The sequence below is a fragment of the Acomys minous genome (genome assembly GCF_964271855.1).
Source record: "Acomys minous genome assembly, chromosome: 14".
Lineage (NCBI taxonomy): Eukaryota > Metazoa > Chordata > Mammalia > Rodentia > Muridae > Acomys > Acomys minous.
In genome coordinates, this window is record NC_140496.1 from 54,433,089 (window position 1) to 54,453,937 (window position 20,849).

At 40.5% G+C, this 20,849-nt stretch overlaps 1 protein-coding gene across 2 annotated transcripts in view; it reads left to right on the forward strand.

Annotated features, from left to right (window-relative positions):
- Positions 1-20,849, forward strand: part of RNF115 (ring finger protein 115) — a 59,050-nt gene that overhangs the window by 21,401 nt on the left and 16,800 nt on the right. The window contains exons 2-4 of one of the 2 annotated variants that reach the window (XM_084757368.1): positions 4,353-4,411; positions 5,186-5,237; positions 8,377-8,434. In XM_084757368.1, the coding sequence (XP_084613494.1) occupies positions 4,402-4,411; positions 5,186-5,237; positions 8,377-8,434 (120 nt within the window). In that variant the 5' untranslated portion in view covers positions 4,353-4,401. The remainder of the gene's footprint in view (positions 1-4,352; positions 4,412-5,185; positions 5,238-8,376; positions 8,435-20,849) is intronic. The other variant, XM_084757367.1, reaches the window with a different exon arrangement.

Consider the following 20,849-nt stretch of genomic DNA (forward strand, 5'->3'; position numbering starts at 1 on the left):
CACTATACCCAGCCTGGAACAATCAGGCCTTGAAACCCATCTCATACTTGGAGAGTGAGTCTCTGCAGGCATTGCATTGAATTCATTTTAGGGTTGATTCTAAAATCAGCTTCATTTATATTCATTTTTTTAAGTGGGAGAAAGGAATGGAATCACTGTGCCAGGGAGGGTGCAGCTTAAAAGAGCAAGAGAGCGTCAGGGTTTATATGGCTTCAGTTTGTTTTACTTTTACAATAATTCACAGTACACCTGTTACAAGGGTGTCTCGGTGTGAGTAATGGAGGAAAACAGTGGAGAGCTGATCTACAGAGTGAAGTCCATCATAGCCTGAAGTTTTCCATAATCTAGTCCCTGTTAGATCCATCCTGAGTATCCACCTTCATTCTATTCCTATCTAACTTCCAAGCCTGCTATTTTCTTTCTTCCTCCCTGGCTCCCCGTCCCCCACGGTCTCACTCTGTAGCTTCAGCTGGAACTCACCATATAGACATGGAGACCAGGCTGGCTTCAAACTCCCAGAGCTTCACCTGCTGCCGCCTCCCCGGTGCTGGGATGAAAGGCCTGCACCACCATGCCTGACTCCCAAGTGCTAATTTTTGACACTAGAGTCCCACATACACAATTTCCTTCTTCACTGAACAGATTAATATCTTAAAACTCTGTTTTAGAAATACCTGTCCTGGGTCCTCTAGGCAAAGTCTAGAATTTATATTTTCTGTCCGATGTTTATTTGTTAAGGATTTATTTTACAAAATGTCATGGTTCCTTGATTTGACTGGCTCCTCAAATTAATCTTGATGTGAGGAATTGCTCTATCACTTTTAAGTAAATGTCTGGATATTTGAATTACTATTCCATTTTTGCTTGCAATAGTCACAACTATATCTACAGCAGATCAACCATGTTCAGTGTTCAGAAAGTAGATGGAATAAGGAAAGAATTAAAAATGTCTTTCTCAGGTATATTTGAATAGACAAAACACAGTTGTAAAAACTATAAGCAGTCTCTAAGGTGTATTCTTTCTTAGCGCCAAACTTTGATATTATTTAAAGAAGGATTAATTATTGAAGTATACAGAAACTAATTTGTAGTGCTACTTTGGTTATTTAAATTTTTGTTTTGTTTTGTTTTTCCGAGACAGAGTTTCTCTATGTAGCCTTGGCTGTCCTGAACTCGCTTTGTAGACCAGGCTGACCTGGAACCCACAGTAATCCGTGTGCCTCTTCCTCCCAAGTGCTGGGATTAAAGGCATGCTCCACCATGCCCGGCAAAAAATTTTTTTAAGAAACATTGTACCTATTACTGTTGTGCTTGGAGCACGCGTGTGGAGGCCAGAGCTCCTTTGTGGAGTTCGTTCCCCTTCACTTTGCTGTGGATTGAGGGCTGCCTGGCTGGTGTGCTGTGCTGCTGTGAGTGAGACTGCCCTATGTTTGAGGGCCTGGTCTCCAGTTGCAGGCTGTTTAGGCCGATTAGGAGATGAGGCTTTTCTGGAGAAAAGCTGGCCGACTTTGAAGTTTCAAAAGACTTGGCAATTTTGAGCTTCTGCCTCCTGTTTGTGGGTAAATGGAAGCTCTCAGCTTTACTTGCTGCTATGCCTTTGCTCCACCATCCTAGACCCCAACCCTCTGAAACCACCCGCCTAATTCAACACGCTCTTTCATAAGTTACTTTGGCTGTGATATTTTGTTACAGCAATAGAAAACTAAGACATATGGCATTGCCTTTACCTGCAGAGCCACCTCACTGTCCTTAGTTATTTGAACTCTTATCATTTAAAGAGCTGAGAACATTAACTAAGAAATAGACTAGAAAATCTGGGAATTGCGGCTTATATGTCTTTAATCCTAGCGTTTGAAAGACTAAAGAATGAGGAGCTCTGTGAGTTGAAGGCCTGGTCTTCATGGGAGTTCCAGGCCAGGCAGGGCATGCATAGTGAGACCCTGTATCAAAAACAAACCAAAAGATTAGAAATGTTTAAAGCCTCAGCCAGGCAGTGGCGGCCCCCACCCTCAATCCCACCACATGGGAGGCAGAGACAGGTGGATCTCTGAGTTCAAGGCCAGCATGGTCTACAGAGTGAGTTCCAGGACAGCAGGGGTACACAGAGAAACCCTGTGGGGCGAAGGGAGAAATGCTTAAACCCTCATTTAATTTCCTAGGCTATAAATTGATTTATGCTGTGATTTACTTTACTTCTTAGATATACATAGAACAAAACAGTAGTTTTTTATCTATCAACATTAATATTTTTCTACTACTTTGATATATTCATTGGAGCTGTTATTTTATTAGCTTTGAAGAGAAAATTAGATGATTAATTTATTCTAGTTCAAGAAATAACCAGCTGTCTTAGTTGTCTAAGTCATGCTTGGTCATGATGAAACATTAGGGAGGAAGGGTGTGTTGTGCTTATGTTCCACATTACAGTTCACCGTAAAGGAAGTAAGGACAGGAACTCAAGCAGGCCAGGGACCTGGAGGCAAGAGCTGGTACAGAGGCTGTGGAGGATGCTGCTGACTGGCCTGCTCTCCATGCCTTGTTCAGCCTGCTTTCTTTCTTTTTTTTTTTTTTCAGTGTTAAATATTTTTATGCTTTTCCTGAATCCAGTGTTATAAGCAGAATTAGAGTATGGGGCCATCACCCTTTGAGGATACAAGAAATTGCCATATATGTCACTGATAGCACTTCAGGGTTGACAGTAATGTAAGAATCTGGAACAAGTATACATTTTAAAGAATATTTGACCTCTTAAACAATGGGTATTGTACGGGCTTCAGTGGCATGATTTAGCAGCTCACCTCCATGAGTGGAGGTGATAGGCATGCAGCTGTAAGATCTATGTCTGTAGCCTTGACAGTAACTTGTTGGCTCATTTGATAGAAATCCAAATCAAAACAGGTTTGAAATGAGTTCTCACAAATCCTTATCTGAAATGCTTGGTCACTTGCTCTTACTCAGTCAGTTTATTTTTTTATTTTTATTTTTTAGGTTTTCATATTTAATTATAGCACACTGCAGTACATTTAGCAAGGATAAATTGCACTATTATTATGCTTCATTTTTTTTGACATTTTCTCCTATTTACAGTGCACACTTGCCCCACCGTCACCACCAGCACCACAACCTGTGCCAAACTAACATATCCGTGAATATCACACTTCTCTCAATGTCACCGGATCTTAGCTCAGCCTGCTTTCCTATAGAACTCAGGACCAGCAGCCCACGGATGGCCCCACCCACAATGGGCTGGTCCCTCCCCCCTCCCCCATCAATCACTAATTAAGAAAATACCCCATAGGTTTGCCCACAGCCCAGTCCCATAGAGACATTTTCTCAACTGAGACTCCTCTTTGATGACTGTAGTTATCAAAGTTGGCGGAAAGCTAACAAGAACATTAACCACCCTTTAGTGCCATCATCCCTCTCAAACAACAAACCAAAAACATTAAAAAAAGAAGAAGAAAACCCAAAATCCCAAATTAAAAACAAACAGAAACACCAAAGAAACAAATCCTTAGTACTCCCCCTTATTCTTTTAATGAGAACCACATACGTATCTATGAATCTATTCTGTAAATATCTTGTGAAATTATTTCCAGGGTGTATTAGAAAATAAAACAGCCTGGAAGTTAGCAAGTACATACTTTACCTCTTTCTTTCCTTCCTTTCTTTTGTTCATTCGTTCGTTTTTCAAGATAGGGTTTCTCTGTGTAGCCCTGGCTGTCAATGGAACTCACTTCAGAGACCAGGCTTGCCTGCTTCTGCCTGTCTAATGATGGGATTAAAGACATGCACCACCATTACCTGGCAAGTACGTACATTTTAAAGCCAGCTTTGATTTTTTTTTTACAAATGGAGCTGGAGAGGTGGCTCAGTAGTTAATAGCACATGTTATCTTGCAGGCACCTGGGTTCAGTTCCTGGCACCCACATGGCTCACAACCATCAATGACTCCAGTTCCAGGGTCCACTGTCATCTTCTGACCGCCGCAGGCATTACACACACGCGTGTACAGACATACATTTGAACAAAACACAGACATAAATAACCGCATCTAAAATGCTTAAAGCTTTTGTTGTATGTTTGTTTGTTTATTGTGTGTAGAGGTATGTGCATGAAAAGGCACAAGTATGGAGGTGAGAGGGCAATTTTCAGGAAGTCTGCTCTCTTCTGCTGTGCTCGGCTTGGGGATCAGACTGAGATCATCAGGCTTGGGGGCAAAGTTCTTCTGCCCTCTGAGTCACCCTGCCAGCCTGACCATTAGCTTCTGTATTTCATGAGCCCCTAAAGCCACATGCTTAGATTCCTAATGAAATAAAAAACTTTTACTTACTTATTGTTTTCTTTTATAGGAATATATATGTCCCAGATGTGACTCAGGCTTTATTGAGGAAGTGACAGATGATTCCAGGTATTGTATGAGCTTATGACTAAACCAAACTTTCTAGTATTAAAACTTTTCTCTTAGTGTTGACTGAGTGAACTGGAAGGAATTTGCTTTGTAGCTTACCCTCTCCTGGGAGTAGAGGCTGTGTGTGTGCATGCGCACGTGCACACACATGAGGACAGGAGAGCAGATGGAAAGGAAAGATGTGGAAAGAAATGTGATGATATGATTTTATCCATTGTCCCTTATTGTGTCACACCTAGTAAACCTCTGTAGCCATATCAGAATAAATTTACTAAATTTTCATTTGTTTCTTTGGGGGTCCTCTTGGATTATTAATTAATTTTTAGTGGCTACTTTGTTGCCTGAAGTTAAATTGCTGTTACACATATTTGGTGGCTATAGAGTGACTTCTGATAAGGATTCTAAGGAGGCAAACAGTATCTTCTAGCCAGGGAAACTGAGTTGTTTCTCTGCCTAGAGAAGCCATAGGTCCCTTGTTCAGATGGAAGATTAGTGTTGCCAAATGCCTTCCTGCTGTTGCAATATTAATAGTTGGGTTTGTTTTCTTGGCTTTGGTAAAGGTACAATATTGATAAAAAGAGGAAATGTTTTCTCTAAGTGATAATATATTTCTTGGTTTTTGTGAATAAAGCTGTAAGAACTTAATTCTAGCATTTGACTTGATTGACAAAATACTAACTGCTCAAAGCAAATTTGTAACCTGAGGTCTCTTAATCTTGGAGTGACTTTGGAGGTTTATGCCAATTCATAATTCCTTTATATTGCTGTTGGCAGAATCTAAAGTTGAAGGTCTCTTCCACAACCAGGAAAAACTGCACATTGTAAAGTATGTATTGTTAGTTTACTGTACTAATGGTTGATGGTTGTATATGTAAATGAGTTGGGGCTTCTGGAGCAGTGTGTGGTATGGGGTGTAGGATGGTGCAGACACTTGAATGGTAGGGTAACAGTTTTGGTTTTAAGTAACAATGCATAATGCTGGCATGACTGCAAAATTGCTAGTGTGGATGGCATGCTAACTTTGATTTTTTTTCTTATTTGTGTTATTATAATTGCATCAGGTATGTATTTAAGTACTTATGCTTTGCATGTGTTGAATAAAGAGTATAAAGGTTGTAGGGGAGTAACTAATGAATGTTCCCTAGCTTTAAAATAATAATTCTGGCTTCTTTAGATGTAGAGAACTTTTATATAAAGTATAGTTATACCTGAGTATGATGGCTAGCTGCAAGCTGAATCCTTTGCTAGCAGGGAACTCTGACTTCTGCAGATTCCATTTTCACTCCATTCTTGTATTTGTGCCTGTATTGGTCAAAGATTGTCCTGTATAGATGCTATTGGGGGCAACTGTTTGAATGTAAATACTGTGGATTTTGAATAAAGTCAATGGGTTTTTTGTTGTTGTTACTTTGCCTTTTTTTTTTTTTTTTTTTTTTTTTGAGACAAGCTTTCTCTGTGTAGCCTGGCTGTCCGGGAACTTTTAGATCAGGCTGGCCTCAAACTCAGAGATCTGCCTGCCTCTGCTTCCTGAGTGCTGGGATTAAAGGTGTGAGCTTCCATCACCTGGTGGTCAGTACTTTTAAAGAGGGAAGAAATGCTATTCTTAGACTCAGAGTCTTACAGGCGATGAATTATCTATAAGTATTTGCTGACTTTAGTACTTAGCAATTACAGTGATTAATAGTGGATGGTAAAAATTTATTGAAGCTGAACATGATTCTGCAAGCCAAAAATATTAGTTACTTAGAAGGCTGAGGCAGGATGACCATAAAGCTTGCCTGGGCTATAAAGTTCCCAGGTCAGCCTGGCCAACTTAGACCTTATCTCTAAAGAAAAAGTAAAAGAAAATGTTGCTCAGTGGTAGGTGTGTTGCAAACCTCAGTACCAGAAAAACAAATCAATATGAGGAAGTCTTTGCATGTAAATATAACATATTGGGCCCCATCTGCTTCCACACATACTAGAGCACATCTTGTAAACTTTCTTAAATTTTGTAAAATTTATTAGGATATTGTTGCTTTTATTATCCCCTCTCTATAGTTAGTTTGTTTACTCTTTTTAAAAATTATTTATTTTTAATTTTAGGTGCATTGTTTAGCCTGCATGTATATGTGTGAAGATGTCGGATCTTGGAGTTATAGACAGTTGTGAGCTGCTATGTGGGTGCTGGGAATTGAACCTGGGTTCTCTAGAAGAAGAGTTAGTTCTAGTAACCACTGAGCCATCTCTCCAGCTCCAGTTTGTTTACTCTTAAGGGGATGTAGAATTTTAAAGAAAGGGAATGCTGGAGGAGTCTCAGAGCAGCAGAACCTTAAAAGATAGAGTTAATTATTTGAATTATTAACATTTGAATTTCTGAAATCATGCAGTAAAGGTAGGAAAGAAGCCATATATGGTGGTGCTCACTTGTAATCCCAGCACTTGGGAGGCAGAGGCAGAAGGATCCTGAGTTTGAGACTAGAGTGGGCTAGTGAGTTCAGGGCCAGTTTGAACTAGATAGTCAAACTGTGTCTCAAAAACAGGACACAACACACACACACACACACACACACTATCACCACTACCAACTACCAACCACACAGCCTAGGAAAGATGATGCTTGGAAGCCTGTTAGATTTGGACAATAAAGTAGCTGTATAGGCATGTATTATATAATCTGGTAGTACAATTATTTATTTAGGATAGCTGTTAAAGTACTTTGTTGTACAATTAAAATGATTTTTAAAAGTATTTTTAATTTCTTATACAAACACACTATCAAGTGGTTTCTCATTGGAGTAAGGCTTGAGAATGAGTACAGAAAGGATAATATTTGCTTTTGGTTTTAGACTGACTGGGTCTGTCTGTTTCCTCAGTGAATCAGCACAGTGCCTGCACTAGTGCTGTAACACTGAAAATGACAGTAGCGTGTAGTGGTTCAAGGTCCTCTGGGCAGCATGGATACTTGCTTGTGTTTGTTACTTAAAGAGGCATCCAGCAGCTCTTATAATTCAGGCCAGCCTCCTTTCTCAAAAAGGCTAGCCAGTTTCTTTTCTGCAAATTTCATATGAGCAGTGGGGTTTCATTTCTTCCTATTCTCTAGATCCTTGAAAAGAGGTATTTTATCATTTAGACCCACACTATTGGTTCAGCAACATATGTTTTAGAGTTATAGAATATGCCATCACAAGGTTTTCAAACGTAAGGAGTGCATTTATTATATAACATCTGACAAATAATAAATGTATATATGTGAGATATTAATAATAAAATACAGTTTTTGCCTTTCAGTTTATGAGAGGAGGAAAGGGTTGAAATGGTTGAAGCAAATCCTAGCTATGTATAATACAAGGTAGAGCTCAAAAGCAGACTCAGGAGTGCAGAGGGATCTGGAGGAAATGTAGTTGGTAGGTGAGTTCAGAAGCAGTTAGTGGAGCAGGGAGCCCTAAGCATGGGCAGGATACTCTAAGAGTAGGGAGGCCTGTTCAAAGAAGAACTACGCAGTGAACTCTTCTAATCTGCTGATGTACACCAGGCCCTTTAGAGTACACAGTTAGTCATTCCAGAAGACGCTACCCTCAGTTGTCTCGATCATCTGTCTGGTTGGATGCTGAGATATTTTGTTTTCTTACACTCATTGAGGATACATGTTTACTTTTCTTCCTTGCTAGGCTAACTGACTTGTGTTACTGGCTGTGAATCCTTCTTTCTGTGCAATGGCCCTTCTCCCCAAATTTCCAGTTGCTGTAGCTTTAATTCATTTGAAAACCACTTGGTTTTGTTGTTTGCCAGTTTTCTTTTGGGTGTCTGTTACTGTTTTACTTGTTAGGATATTCTCGCAGACACAGTGTCGCTGGCAGCTGTCCTGTTGGGATGAGGTGCTTTTCCTTATTGAGCTTTGTTCTCACTTTGCCATTCTATATTTAGCTTCTGGGAAGGGAGCTCATTCCTGGGAATAGAATCACCACCGTTGCTTCTCTCTTTAGTTTTTTAGGTGGTGGCGGCAGCCGGATAGACAATAGCACACCAACACATTTTGCCGAGGTAAGTCTCCCTTTGACTGTAGAGATTGTTTAGGAAGTGGGTGGGATTAGAGTGATGACAGATAATCACCTCCTAGTGAGTGTGTAAGAACAGTGTGGTCAAGGGGAGGCCTGGGAAGATCCTCGTCCACAGTAGCTAGGGGCTAGCACATTTCTTCTGAGGAGAAGGTTGTAGTCTGTAAGTTGTCCTGCTGGGTACCTGATTGTTTTCCTTTTCTGCTGCTGCGTTGTGTATATGAACAAAAAGTCTGTGCTGTCTGCAAAACAGTGATGCTGTAGCCTCTGCTACAATAGCAGCCCGTATGAATTGTTACCCAAATTGCAATAAAGCAGTTTTCAACATTGTGTAGAACTAGTTTTTAGAATTTATCCTTTTTGTTTGTTTGTTTGTTTGTTTGTTTTTTGTTTTTCGAGGCAAGGTTTCTCTGTGTAGCCTTGGCTGTCCTAGACTCACTTTGTAGACCAGGCTGGCCTTGAACTCACAGATCCACCTGCTTCTACCTTCTGAGTGCTGGGATTAAAGATGTGCTACCACTCCCCGCCCTAGAATTTATCTTTTGTTAACATGGTAGTTTGCTATGAAGTAAATATATTTTTGGCCTTTCAGATGCTAATATGGGACCTTTAATTAATTAATTAACTTCTTTTTCTTTGTATAATGTGGAATCCATATGTTAAATATGCTCTCTCTCTCTGTCTCTCTGTCCCTTCCTCCCTCCTTCCTTCCCTCTCTGAGACAGGCTTTACTATATGGTCCAGGCAGGCTTCTTACTATGTAGCATTGGCTGGCCTTGAACCCATAATCCTCCTGCCTCAGCATCCCAGGTACTAAGATTTATAGACATATGACACCATGCCCAGTTAGAAAAACAAAACTCTGAATTATTATTTGAAAGTAGAGCACTAGGGCATTAGTCTATGTTCTTTAATAACATTGTTTTAAACTCAGAGTTCTTCCGGTTTTCTTTGAGCTTTTTCTTTTCTTTGGGCTTGTGTAACTGTTGAACCTCATGTTTCTGGAGGAAGAGTTTGTAAGGTTTCACTCTATGGCCTAGGTGTGTTTTGAACTCATGAGCTCAACTAATCCTCCTTCGTTAGGAGGATTAGTTGGAGAAGCTGAGACTAGACATGTGCCATCATGCTGAGCTCTTAAACTGTTTGCAGTACAGTTCAGTGCTGTCCATACTCTGCTCTCAGTCATTTAGAGACTGTTGGCCAGATGGGAAAACCCAGCTCACCGGACAGCAAACACTTTCACTTTCTTCTTTTACTTGTGAACTTTTCTGTTGCCACACAACTTGCTGGGTGCTAAAGCTGATATATAACCAAGACAGTTTATTAATGTTAAATCCCATAGTCAGAGTTCCTTTTTGTTTCAGAATCATAGTTAATAGGCCCATAAATCCCTGAACTTTTCTCTTTTTGAGAATTTTCTTAAGACCTATATGTGTCACCCTTCTCTGGTTGATACCACAGTCAGAATTGTGATAAGGATGTTCCCTTTTGTTAATGGCCTATGGTGATTCCTAACTCTAGTTCTAAGATTTTTAGGATGATTTGATGTGAGTGTGACTTCAGACAGATCATGTAGTTGAACACTCATTTGTATTTTCCTGTTGATAGATTGAGAGACATTTAAAGTCTTCTCCACATGAGGCCTGCAGACTTCTTGATTTCTTCATTGATCGTGCTATTCCTAAGAACACAGTCTGTTTCTGATTGTGTATATGCAGAAAAAAACTAAACTTGATTTTCTTTACGTGTTCTCTTTTAGAAATGGAAATAGATGGATCTATCAGTTTTGAATGTATGATTCATGAGGAGGAGATGCATTGAGTAAGAAAGAAAATAAGTACATGCAGTCAGCATACTAACTTTAGTATCCCTGTATCTGACACCATGACGTGGGCCACCCTTTGGGTGTTGATTTTGTTGTGAGTTCATGTTCCCTTAGCAGTGACAAACAGCTTTGTAGCAAGGGGTGTGATCATGCCCAATTTTCCCTCTGTAGAGGTCTCTTGTCACCATGCCTCAATTTAATTTTCTCCTTCTTTTCTTTCCCAAGACAGTGTTTCACTATGTAGCTCTGGCTGTCCTGGAACTTACTGTGTAGACCAGGCTGGCCTCTAACTCCCAGAGATCCACCTACCTCTTTCCTGAGTGCTGGGGTTAATTTTTTTTCTTTTAAAATGATGTTTTGCATTTTATAATTAGAAAATGTCTTTATAATATTATAGAAATTCCCAAGGAATTTAAAGAAGTAAGTGAGAACCGTTTTCATACATAGTACTTCTGCTAGAGGTAGGGGCAGGAAGCAAATGTCTGTTGCCTTGCCTGCACAGCATTACAGTGTAGCTGGAGAACACATTTAAACATATGAAGTGGGTGGGAAGAGACGGATACAGAGAGTCTCTGTCGGGATGAATGTGGAAGTACAGAGGAAAAGATCTTTTAGTCCAGGAAGGATCCTGAAAAGTAAAGTTATTTGAGTCCAGACCCTGACTGTGCACCCTGACTGTGCAACTCCAGCAAAATTTCCTTCAGTCCTTGTGTGCCTGTTTGCTTCCTTGGGAAAATATGGGGTAAATGGAAACATGTACTTCATAGAGATGTCATAAAGATTATGTAAGACAACAAATGTTCAGTGTGTAGACCTCATAATGTCTGTTATAAGGTAAGGGGCTGATACATTACAGCTGTGAATGTATTTCATAGAGAGGGGATTTAGAAAAATAGTATTCTTAAGCTATATGTTTAATACCCATGTCCCTGGAGACAAAAACGACTTAGACTTAGAAAAAAATGTTAAATAGAGCAACAACACTTACTTTCCATGTTCTCATTGGTTATTTCACCAAAGGCTTACACTTGATTTCACTGTGTTTTTCTTTAGTGAGTTGCTTAGATAATGAAGAAATTATTTTCTATAATTAGCTGAATCTATAAACAGATATGTATTTTAATTGTCCTTTTATATTATTTATCTAATTTTATTTTTTATTTGTTTTGTTTTTTGAGACAGTATTTCTCTGTGTAGCCTTGGCTGTCCTGGACTAACTTTGTAGACCAGGATGACCTTAAACTCCCATAGATCTACCTGCCTCTGTCTCCCTGAGTGCTAATATATGTATTTTTACTTCATGTACATTGGTGTTTTGCCTGCCTGTATTGTATGTCTGTGTGAGGATGTTGGATCCCCTGGAACCTGAGATATAGACAGTTGTGAGCTGCCATGTGGTTGCTGGGAATTGAACCCAGGTTCTCTTGAAGAGCAGCCAGTGTCCTTAATTGCTGAGGTATGTCTATTCCCCACCCCCATGGGTATATTAGAAAAAGCTTAGTCTAAGGAAACTTCTAAAATACTTACTGCTTATGTATTTATCCTTTAAGTGAAGCTGCAGTGGGAAGGGAGGCAGAAAGAGGCTTACCTGAGCAGCACTACACATGGGGGGACACACAGAGAGCTAATCTAAGATGGTGATACAAGTGTGGAGACTGAGAGGACAGTGCTATTCTAAAGTTGCTGATGATAACCTCAAGAAGTTACCAGAGGATTCACTGATTACCTGAAAGCCTTTGGCGAATACCTGGTGACAGTGACACATCTGATCTGAAGGTCACTGAGTGCAAGAATGCTTTGAGAGCCGGGCGTGGTGACGCACACCTTTAATCCCAGCAGAGGCAAAGGCAGGCAGGTCTGTTAAGTTTGAGGCCAGCCTGGTCTACAGAGTGAGATCCATGACAGCCAGGACTACACAGAGAAACTCTGTCTCGAAAAACAGAAAAAGAAAAAAAGAATGCCCTTGAGGCTAGAGTGAAAGTCCTGGGTTCAGTCTCCATGCATGCAGGCCTGCACCCACAAACCCGTAGAGCAAGGTGGGAGAGGGAGAGAGGAGAAAGAGGGAAGGAATGAGAGCGCCAAAGATACAGAGCAAATTGATTATGGCTGTTTCCTCAGATTGGCTGGAAGTAAGATAAAAGAGCTTCCAGGTATGCACAAGAGGACAGAGTGCTCTGAGCAGTTTATTCAAGTAAAATTTGTTCTGTTACCTAAGATGCTGGATGATGGCGGCCGATACCTTTCATCTCAGCACAAGGAAGGCAGAGGCAAGGATCTCAGAAAAACCAACAACAAAAAACACCAGCAACAGAAAACCCAAAACAGAATATCTCCATTTGCGTTATTTTCAGATTTCTTTGAATGATATACTAAGACATAAGTACTGAAAGTTTTTTTTCTTTTTAAACAGGTCTTACTATGTAGCCCTTGCTGGCCAAGAACTAAGTAGATAGACCAGAATAGCTTTGAACTCACAGATCTGCCAGCTTCTGCCTCTGCCTCCTGAGTGCTGGGGTTAAAAGCATGAGCTACCATGCCCAGCCTAAGAAGGCTTTCTGAAAACTAAAAATCTCCTATATTCTCATTATACTAAATTTTTCTTTGGCATAATGCTTCCCATTTCTCCTATGCATATCTCATAACTATCCAGTTGCAATCACTGCATTTAAATCTTTTGTAGTTTTGCTTTTTAAAATGTACTTAGGTATTTGCTATCTTTGCATTCCTAGTCATATATTTTTATGAATTATTATATGTTATTCTACATTTCATGACTTCATCTTCTCTTTGTGTTCATACTGTGCCTATTAAACTATCATCCTGTGTTAGCTATGTCCAGTTATGTGTGATGGTTTGTCATGGAATTATGCTTCCATGTGGTGCACAGCCATTAATGCAGACAAAACTCCCATACACTTAAAAATAATTATCAATGTTTTTTAAAAAGTTATTTTTTCTTGAACTGAATTGGACAATACAGTTGAACTGTGATTGTATGGATATACCCAGTTTATACATGATTATCCATCTGAGAATTAGGCTGTAGAATAGGCATGTATGCTCAGAACCACTTTAGAACTTTTTCCTTTATGCAGCTTCCTAATACAATAACTCTGTCCACTGGAGAACTGTAATTGGTAGCTGTTAGGCACTGGTACTCACCAACCAGACACATCATCACTGCAGTAGTGAAGATGAACGAGGAATGAGTGAAGAGGACAAAGCGGAGATGAAAGGCCAGAGTCTTCTGTTTTAGCCTCTGTGTTTGATAGTTCACATCTGTAGTCAGCAAGGCACTGGGAGTAGTGTGAGGTAGACTGGGGGGATCGATATCTGTGGGGCAGCTCTGCATTTACTTTCATCAGCAACTTCCACAGGACCAGTTCATAACCTGGTATGCTGGGGCCTGTGGGAGGCATCTTAACCTTTTGCCTGCAGAAAGCACGGAGTTGGTCAAGAATAAAAAAAAGGTACCTTGGATTGAAGTAAATAAAATTGTGGATATACACTTGTTTTGATCAAAGGCCATTGTAAATGATTAGGCACTTGCTGCTCCTCTGGAGGACCCAAGTTTGGTTCCTAGCACCCATACTGGGTAGCTCACAACCACCTGGAACTCCAGCTATAGTGGGATCTCACTCTCTGGCCTCCATGTGCAGGTACACTTATCTTAGCCCATGCATATATGTAACTAAAAATAAATCTTTAGTAAAAAAAAATTAAATTACCCAGCCAGTAATGGCACACTCCTTTAATCCCAGTGCTCAGGAGGCAGAGGCTCCCGAGGCCAGCCTGGTCCACCAAGTGAGATCTAGGACAGCCAGGACTAAACAGAGAAACCCTGTCTTGGGTGGGGGGAGTAAAAAAAATTTAAAAAGTCTGCCATGATGGTGGCCAATCTTCAGATATTTTTGGACTGTCCTTTTCTTTTATTGCGTTGGTATTATAATCATTTTAATTTTTATATTCCTTTTCTCTTGGTGGGGTGGGGGCTGGTCAAGAGTCCCTTGTAGCTCAGGCTGGTCTGGACCTTGCTTTGTCCAATGGCTGGCCTTGAACTCATGATTCCACTCTGAAATGCTGTGATTACAGCATACCCTGCTTTCACTTACCTTTTCTGTTTGTTTTGATTTGATTTTGAGACTTTGGAGTCCCCAGAACTAATTTTGTAATGCTGAGTGACTGCAGCCTCATAGTGATCTTCCTGCTTCCATCTGTGGTGCTGAAGAGGGGACAGGGAGGGGTCATCATGCCTGACTCCATTTGCTTCTTAGCCTTGTGTTCCAGAATCCCCAGGGCCCTGTTTTTATTTTCTTTCACTATCCCATTGTTCTTTTTCTGCAAGTGACTTTAAATGCTTAGTGTAAAAGCCATTATTTTTTCTAAATCCACTCTCCCACTGTGCATGCGTGCGTGCGTGCGTGGTGTGTGTGTGTTTGTGTGTTTAAAGATTTATTTATTGTATATAGATAAGTGCTTTATCTTCATATACACCTGCATGCCAGAAGAGGGCATGAGATCTCATTATAGATGGTTGTGAGCCACCATGTGGTTGCTGGGAGTTGAACTTAGGACCTCTGGAAGAGCAGACAGTGCTCTTGACCGCTGAGCCATCTATCTCTCCAGCCCTGTTTGTTTTTTTGAGAAATGTAGAAGACTTTGTGACTTTGGACTAGGAAAGTGGTTAAATGCTATAAGCCTATAAGTGGGGCTTAATGGGCCATCCTAGTAGGAGCTTAAAGACAGTAGTTCTGAGCGCAGTGTGGACTATGGAGGCCCTGCTTGAGAGGTTTTCAAGGGGGAACAATGTTAGCTAGAGACCATTCTTGTGATATTTTGGCAAAGAGTGTGGCTGCATTTTGCCATTATCTGAATAATTTGCCTGAAACTAAATTGAAGAGTTCTGTACTAATTTCCTTGGCAGATTTCAAGATGGCCTAATATCGACAAATGTAGCTATTAGTGATCACTCTTATGCAGATCTACAATGAAAGTTAACAAGCAGGGCAAAAAGAAATACAAAATGTACAATCTGAGGATAAAGGAAGAACTAGGAGATTTAGTATTGGGACCTTGGTTTGTGCTGAAAGAGATAAGGAGAAATGGAATTAAAGGACATGGTGCCCACATAGCAAGACTCCCACCCAGCTAAATCTGCAATCTGTCAAAGACCGGCCTAAGGAACCATCTGTTCCTAAAGAGCAGCAACAAAAGAAAGCTTACATGAATGGAATTCAAGGAGGGGACCAGGCTCATCCCAAGCAGGAAGCAGAACTTGGCTGCTTAGTGGTTCTGGCATTAGACTCATGAATGATACAGGAGTACAGGGACTGTGGACTCTTCCTCCATGGTTAAGGAAGGCTGCTGAGGCCAGGCATGTGGCAGGGAAGTCCCCAGCCTGGCATTACAAGTGTGCACTACTATGCCTGGTCTTTTTATGAGTTCTGGAGATTGAATTCAGATCTTCACATCTTTGCCATATCTGATATGGTTTCTTTTCTTGATGGTAGCCATTCTAACTGGGGGAGGGAGGGTGAAATAGAATTTCAGTGTGGTTTTGATTTGTATTTCTCTAAATGACTAAAGATGCTGAAAATTTTTTATGTATTTAAATTTTTTAGATTTGTTTATTTTATTATTTTAAGTGTACAAATGTTTTATCTGCATGTAGGTTTGTGTGTGCCTGGTGCCTTTGGAGGATAGAAGAGGACATTAAATACCTTGGGACTAGAGTTACAGATGGTTATGGACCACCATGTCCTCTGCAAGACCAACAAGTACTTTTACTTGTCAAGCCATTTCTTCAGCCCCTTAATGTATGCCTTTGCCATCTTTGCCAAATATTACTTGGTAGTAGCGGTGCCAACAAGCCCCAGTGACCCCCCCCCCATCTTATTCCCCAACAGTACTGGGATTACAGGTGCATGTGGTCTTGTACAGGTTTCTATGTAGGTATTTAGTTCTTGAGGCAGCATCTGTTGTTGAATTGAAAGCTTGGCATATTCTTCTAGACTTGCTTGTCCTCCTGTGTTTGCTTCCCCAGTGCTAGGATTACAAGCACAGTCACTGTGGCTTTTTACATGGGCTCTGCAGATCTGGGGGTGCTTCTTGCCCTTGACATCTCCTTAGCATCTTACTAAACTTTTACATTTACATAAATACATTTTCTTTACATTTTTAACATGTGTGTGCACACGTGCGTGCATGTGAGCATGCAGTGTTACATGTGTAGAAGTCAGAAGATAACTTACAGGAGTTGGTGGTCTCTTGCTGTCATATAGGTCCTGGGAATTGAACTTAGGTCATTCGCTTGGCAGCAAGCTCATCTACGCCCTGAGCCACCTTGCCGGCCCCAGTGCTGGTTTTTGAATGCTGGATTTGTATCCCACTACTTTGCAAAAATGTTTATCAGTTAAAAGAGTTTTCTGATGGAATTTTTTAATCTTTTAACTATAGGATCATATTATCTGCAATTAAGGTTAGTTTTGGCTGTTCATTCTCATTTACTTTTACTTTCTTTACTTTTACTTACTTTACTCATCCCTTTACTTTCTTTCATTATTGCTCTTGTAAAGAATCAAACACTATATTGAGTGAGAGCAGGGATTGCCATCCTTCTGTGGCTCATGATTTAAATATCTTCCTCAGTAAGTCTAAAATGGACTTAGGTTTGTTATATATATTGTTTAGTATGTTGAGGTTTCTTCTAATACCTTCAAGGCTTTTTATCATGCAGGGATACTGAAGTTTTGTCAAGAGTTTTTTTCTGCATCTATTGAGGTGATCATGTGATTTCTGTCCTTAAGGCTACTTATATGCTTCACTGAATTTACTGGTTTGTGTATGTTGAACTATCATGTCATCCCTGGAATGACGCCAACTTGGTCATGGCATATGAGCTGCTGTTGCTGCTGTGTCCTCCTCCTCTTCCTCTTCTTTTTCCTTTTGGGTTTTCTGAGACAGAGTTTCTCTATAAGCCCTGGCTGTCCTGGAACTCACTCTGTAGACCAGGCTGGCCTCGAACTCACAGAGATCCACCTTCCTCTGCCTCCTGAGTTCTGTAATTACAGGCAAGTGCCCCCATGCCTGGCTCATGGACTTGAATTTTATTTACATGAATTGAGGCATCTTACATCTATGTTCACCAGAGAAACTGATCTCTAGAATTTTTTTTATTTGTTGTCATGTGTTAATCTTGTTTTGGTCACAGGGTAATACTAGCTTCATAGAAGGAAATTGGTAATGTTCCCTTTTTATTTTATGTTGTTATGTGTGGTTTTTTGTTTTTTGCTTTTGTTTTTGTTTTATCGATACAGGGTTTCTCTGTATAGCTCTGGCTGTCCTGGAGCTAGCTCTGTAGACCAGGCCGGCCTTGGACTCACAGAGATCTGCCTGCCTCTGCCTTGCAAGTGCTGGGACTAATGATGTATCACCAACAACCAGCCATTTTATGGGTTTTTAAAAATCATATTTTTCTCTTTAATTTTTTTTTCATTTTATGTGTATGGATGTTTTGTCTGCATGTACACGTGCACACCAGAAGAGGGCACTGAATTGTATAGGACAACAGTTATAGACAGTTGTGAGCTTCCAGGTGGTGCTAGGACTTGAACTCAACGTGATCTGTTTTGGAGAAAGACCCATAGCTACTGAGAAGAAATGTGTATTTTGCAGGTGTTGGATAGAATATTCTGTAGATATTTGATGAGTGCACTTGATCTATGGTACAGTTTAACCCTGAAGTTTCTTTGTTAAGTTTGTTAAGTCTATTGTTGAGAGTAGGTTATAAGTTACTATGTCTTAGTGATATTTTCAAACTGAGAGGAATTCACATATAACATAATTCACTCTTTTAAAGTATATAACTCACCAGTTTTAGAGGCAGATGGATCTTTGTGAGTTGAGGCCAGCCTGGTCTACAAAGGGAGTCCAGGATAGCCAAGGCTATACAGAGAAACCCTGTCTCAAAACACCAAACCATACCAAACCCCAAAACAACAAACTCACTGGTTTTAACATGTTCATACCATTGTATAATCATCATCACTAATTCCAGAGCATTCACACATATCACACTCAAACACGCATCCTCCTTCCATCTCTCTCTCTCTCTCTCTCTCTCTCTCTCTCTCTCTCTCTGTGTGTGTGTGTGTGTGTGTGTGTGTGTGTGTGTGTGTGGGGTGTGTGTGTGTGTCTGTCTGTCTGTCTGTCTGTCTGTCTCTGTCTGTCTGTCTCTCTCTGTCTGTCTGTCTCTCTCTGTGTCTCTGTCTCTGTCTCTGTCTCTCTCTCTCTCTCTCTCTCTCTCTCTCTCTCTCTCTCTCTCTCTCTCTCTCTCTCTCGTAATCTCCATCATTTCTTTTGGGACAGGGTGTCCTACTGGCCTCTACCAACTAGGCAGGTTGGCTGGCCACTGAGCCCTAGGAATCTGCCTATTTCGACTTCCTCAGTGCTAGCGCAAGTCCATACTTGGGTTTTTTTTTTAATGTGGGTTTATGGAGATTAACCTTAGATCCTTGTGCTTGCAAAGCATTTTATTGATGGAACTATTTCTCCAGTCCCCAGAATGTTTTCATTGGCCCCAGTCTTTTAACCATTTATACTTATTTCTCCACAGTTCCCTCACTTCAATGAACCGCCAATCCACTTTCTGTCTCTATGTAGGACAGCAGCTATAAATGGAAACATATAATACAATACTTGACCTTTTCTGAATGAATTTTTTCTACTTAGCATAATGTTTTCAAGTTTCACCTTGTTGTAGCATACATTATTACTTCCTTCATTGTGCAGCTGTATATACATTGTGTAGAAATTCACTTTTTCCTCTTGGTGCTGGGAATTGATTTCAGCTTGAGTGTTGCAGGCAAGCAGTCTCCTCGCTAGTGCTATCTCCATATGACTTTCTAGTACTGTGTGTCTCTCTGTTAGCTGAGGGGCATGGGGCATTTACACTGGAGCTCTTAGGAGTAGTGCTGCTATTAATATATTTGTACATGGTTTTTATGATATATTTATAGTTCTCTTAATTTTAAAGCTAACCGTAAGATTCTGTGTCATATAATTAACTGTTTTTATTCTTAACATTTTAAGTGTGTGGAGGATGTAATTATAGCATGCTCAGAGCAAGTTCTGCCAGGTGAAAGACACCGTCTATCCTGTTCTTTGGTTTTTGGTGTGTTTGGTTCTTGTTTGGTTTTTGTATTTTAAGATATTTATTGTTCTATTTTCATGCATTTCTGTGTGGATGCATGTGCATATGAGTGTGCTGGTGTGTGCATGTATAGAGGTCAAAAGAGCACTTCAGGTGTCATCCTTTATCACCCTCTGCCTCTTCCACTGAGCTGGTGTTTTCTTGGCTAGGCTAGATGCCAGGAAGCCATAGTGATCCTGTCTCCTTTTTCCTGCTAGAGACAAGTGCTGGCATCCAGTCGCAGCCACTGTGGGGAGGACTGCTTAGCTGCCCCAGCTCCGTCTTGTTTATAATGATACTGGAAACTTTGTCCTTTTACTTCTATTCAGAGTTCTTTTGTTGTTCATCAAGACCAAATTTGTCAAACCATGTGATTCTTTTGAATGTTTTACTAAAACTCTGTAAGTGTTCAGTTAGTTTGTGCTTATGTAAGTTGTGTCCTGAAGACCCAGTTCTGTTAATGAGTTTGTTTCCCTTATGCTTGTGTAAGTCTGCTCTGAGACAGATGACCTGAAGCTATTCTTATCCTTCCTGTTGGTTTGGAACAAAGTTCTGAGATGGACTCTTATATCTTTGTTCTACAGTTAGGGCACACTGTCATCTAGGGGTGAAAGTAGGCTAGAAATACACTGTTACTATTCATTTGTACCAATTTGCATATCCAAACAAGTGCAATGTCCCTGGAGTTCATGCTGAAGGGGCTTTGATTTTCCCACTGTATTAGCTGTGATGATAATGGACAGTAATCTAGAGAATCTGGTTAGCTGGGCTGAGCAAGTGTGAGGACTAGAGTGTGGGGCCTAAGAAACCCATGGAAATGGAGAGGACGAAGCATTTTCCTCAGCTGTATAGCTACTGCTAAGGTGCCCATGTTCCTGTAAGTCTGTAAATAACCGCACATGTGCTCTTATAAGCAACCACACTGAAGCTTAGTGGGCCAACAAGAATACATAACCAAAGGAAAACAATACCCAAAGGAGAAAAATGAAGTAGAAGGGGCTGGTTTGGAAGAGGAAGAAGACAGCAGGAGTGGACGGGGGCGGGGGACAAAAGGATGTAACGGGGATCATATGTGGTAAAAGTATATTATCGACATGTATAATTAGTGTATGCTAATAAACATACAAAAATAAAAATGGGGAAAAAGCCAGTGAACTATAAACAAAATATTTGGATAACAAGCCAGGTGAGCACTCAGGGAGGCAGCAGCAGACAGATTGCTCTGAGTTTGAGGCCAGCCTGGTCTACAAAGCAAGTCTAGGAAACCCTGTCTTGGGGGGAAAAGACTTGTTTTTGGATAGCAGTTAACTTCTGGAGGTTGTGAGAGGGATGCATAGAAGGAATTTCAGTAGCTTTAGAGATACAAACTGAAAGATGGTTTATGAA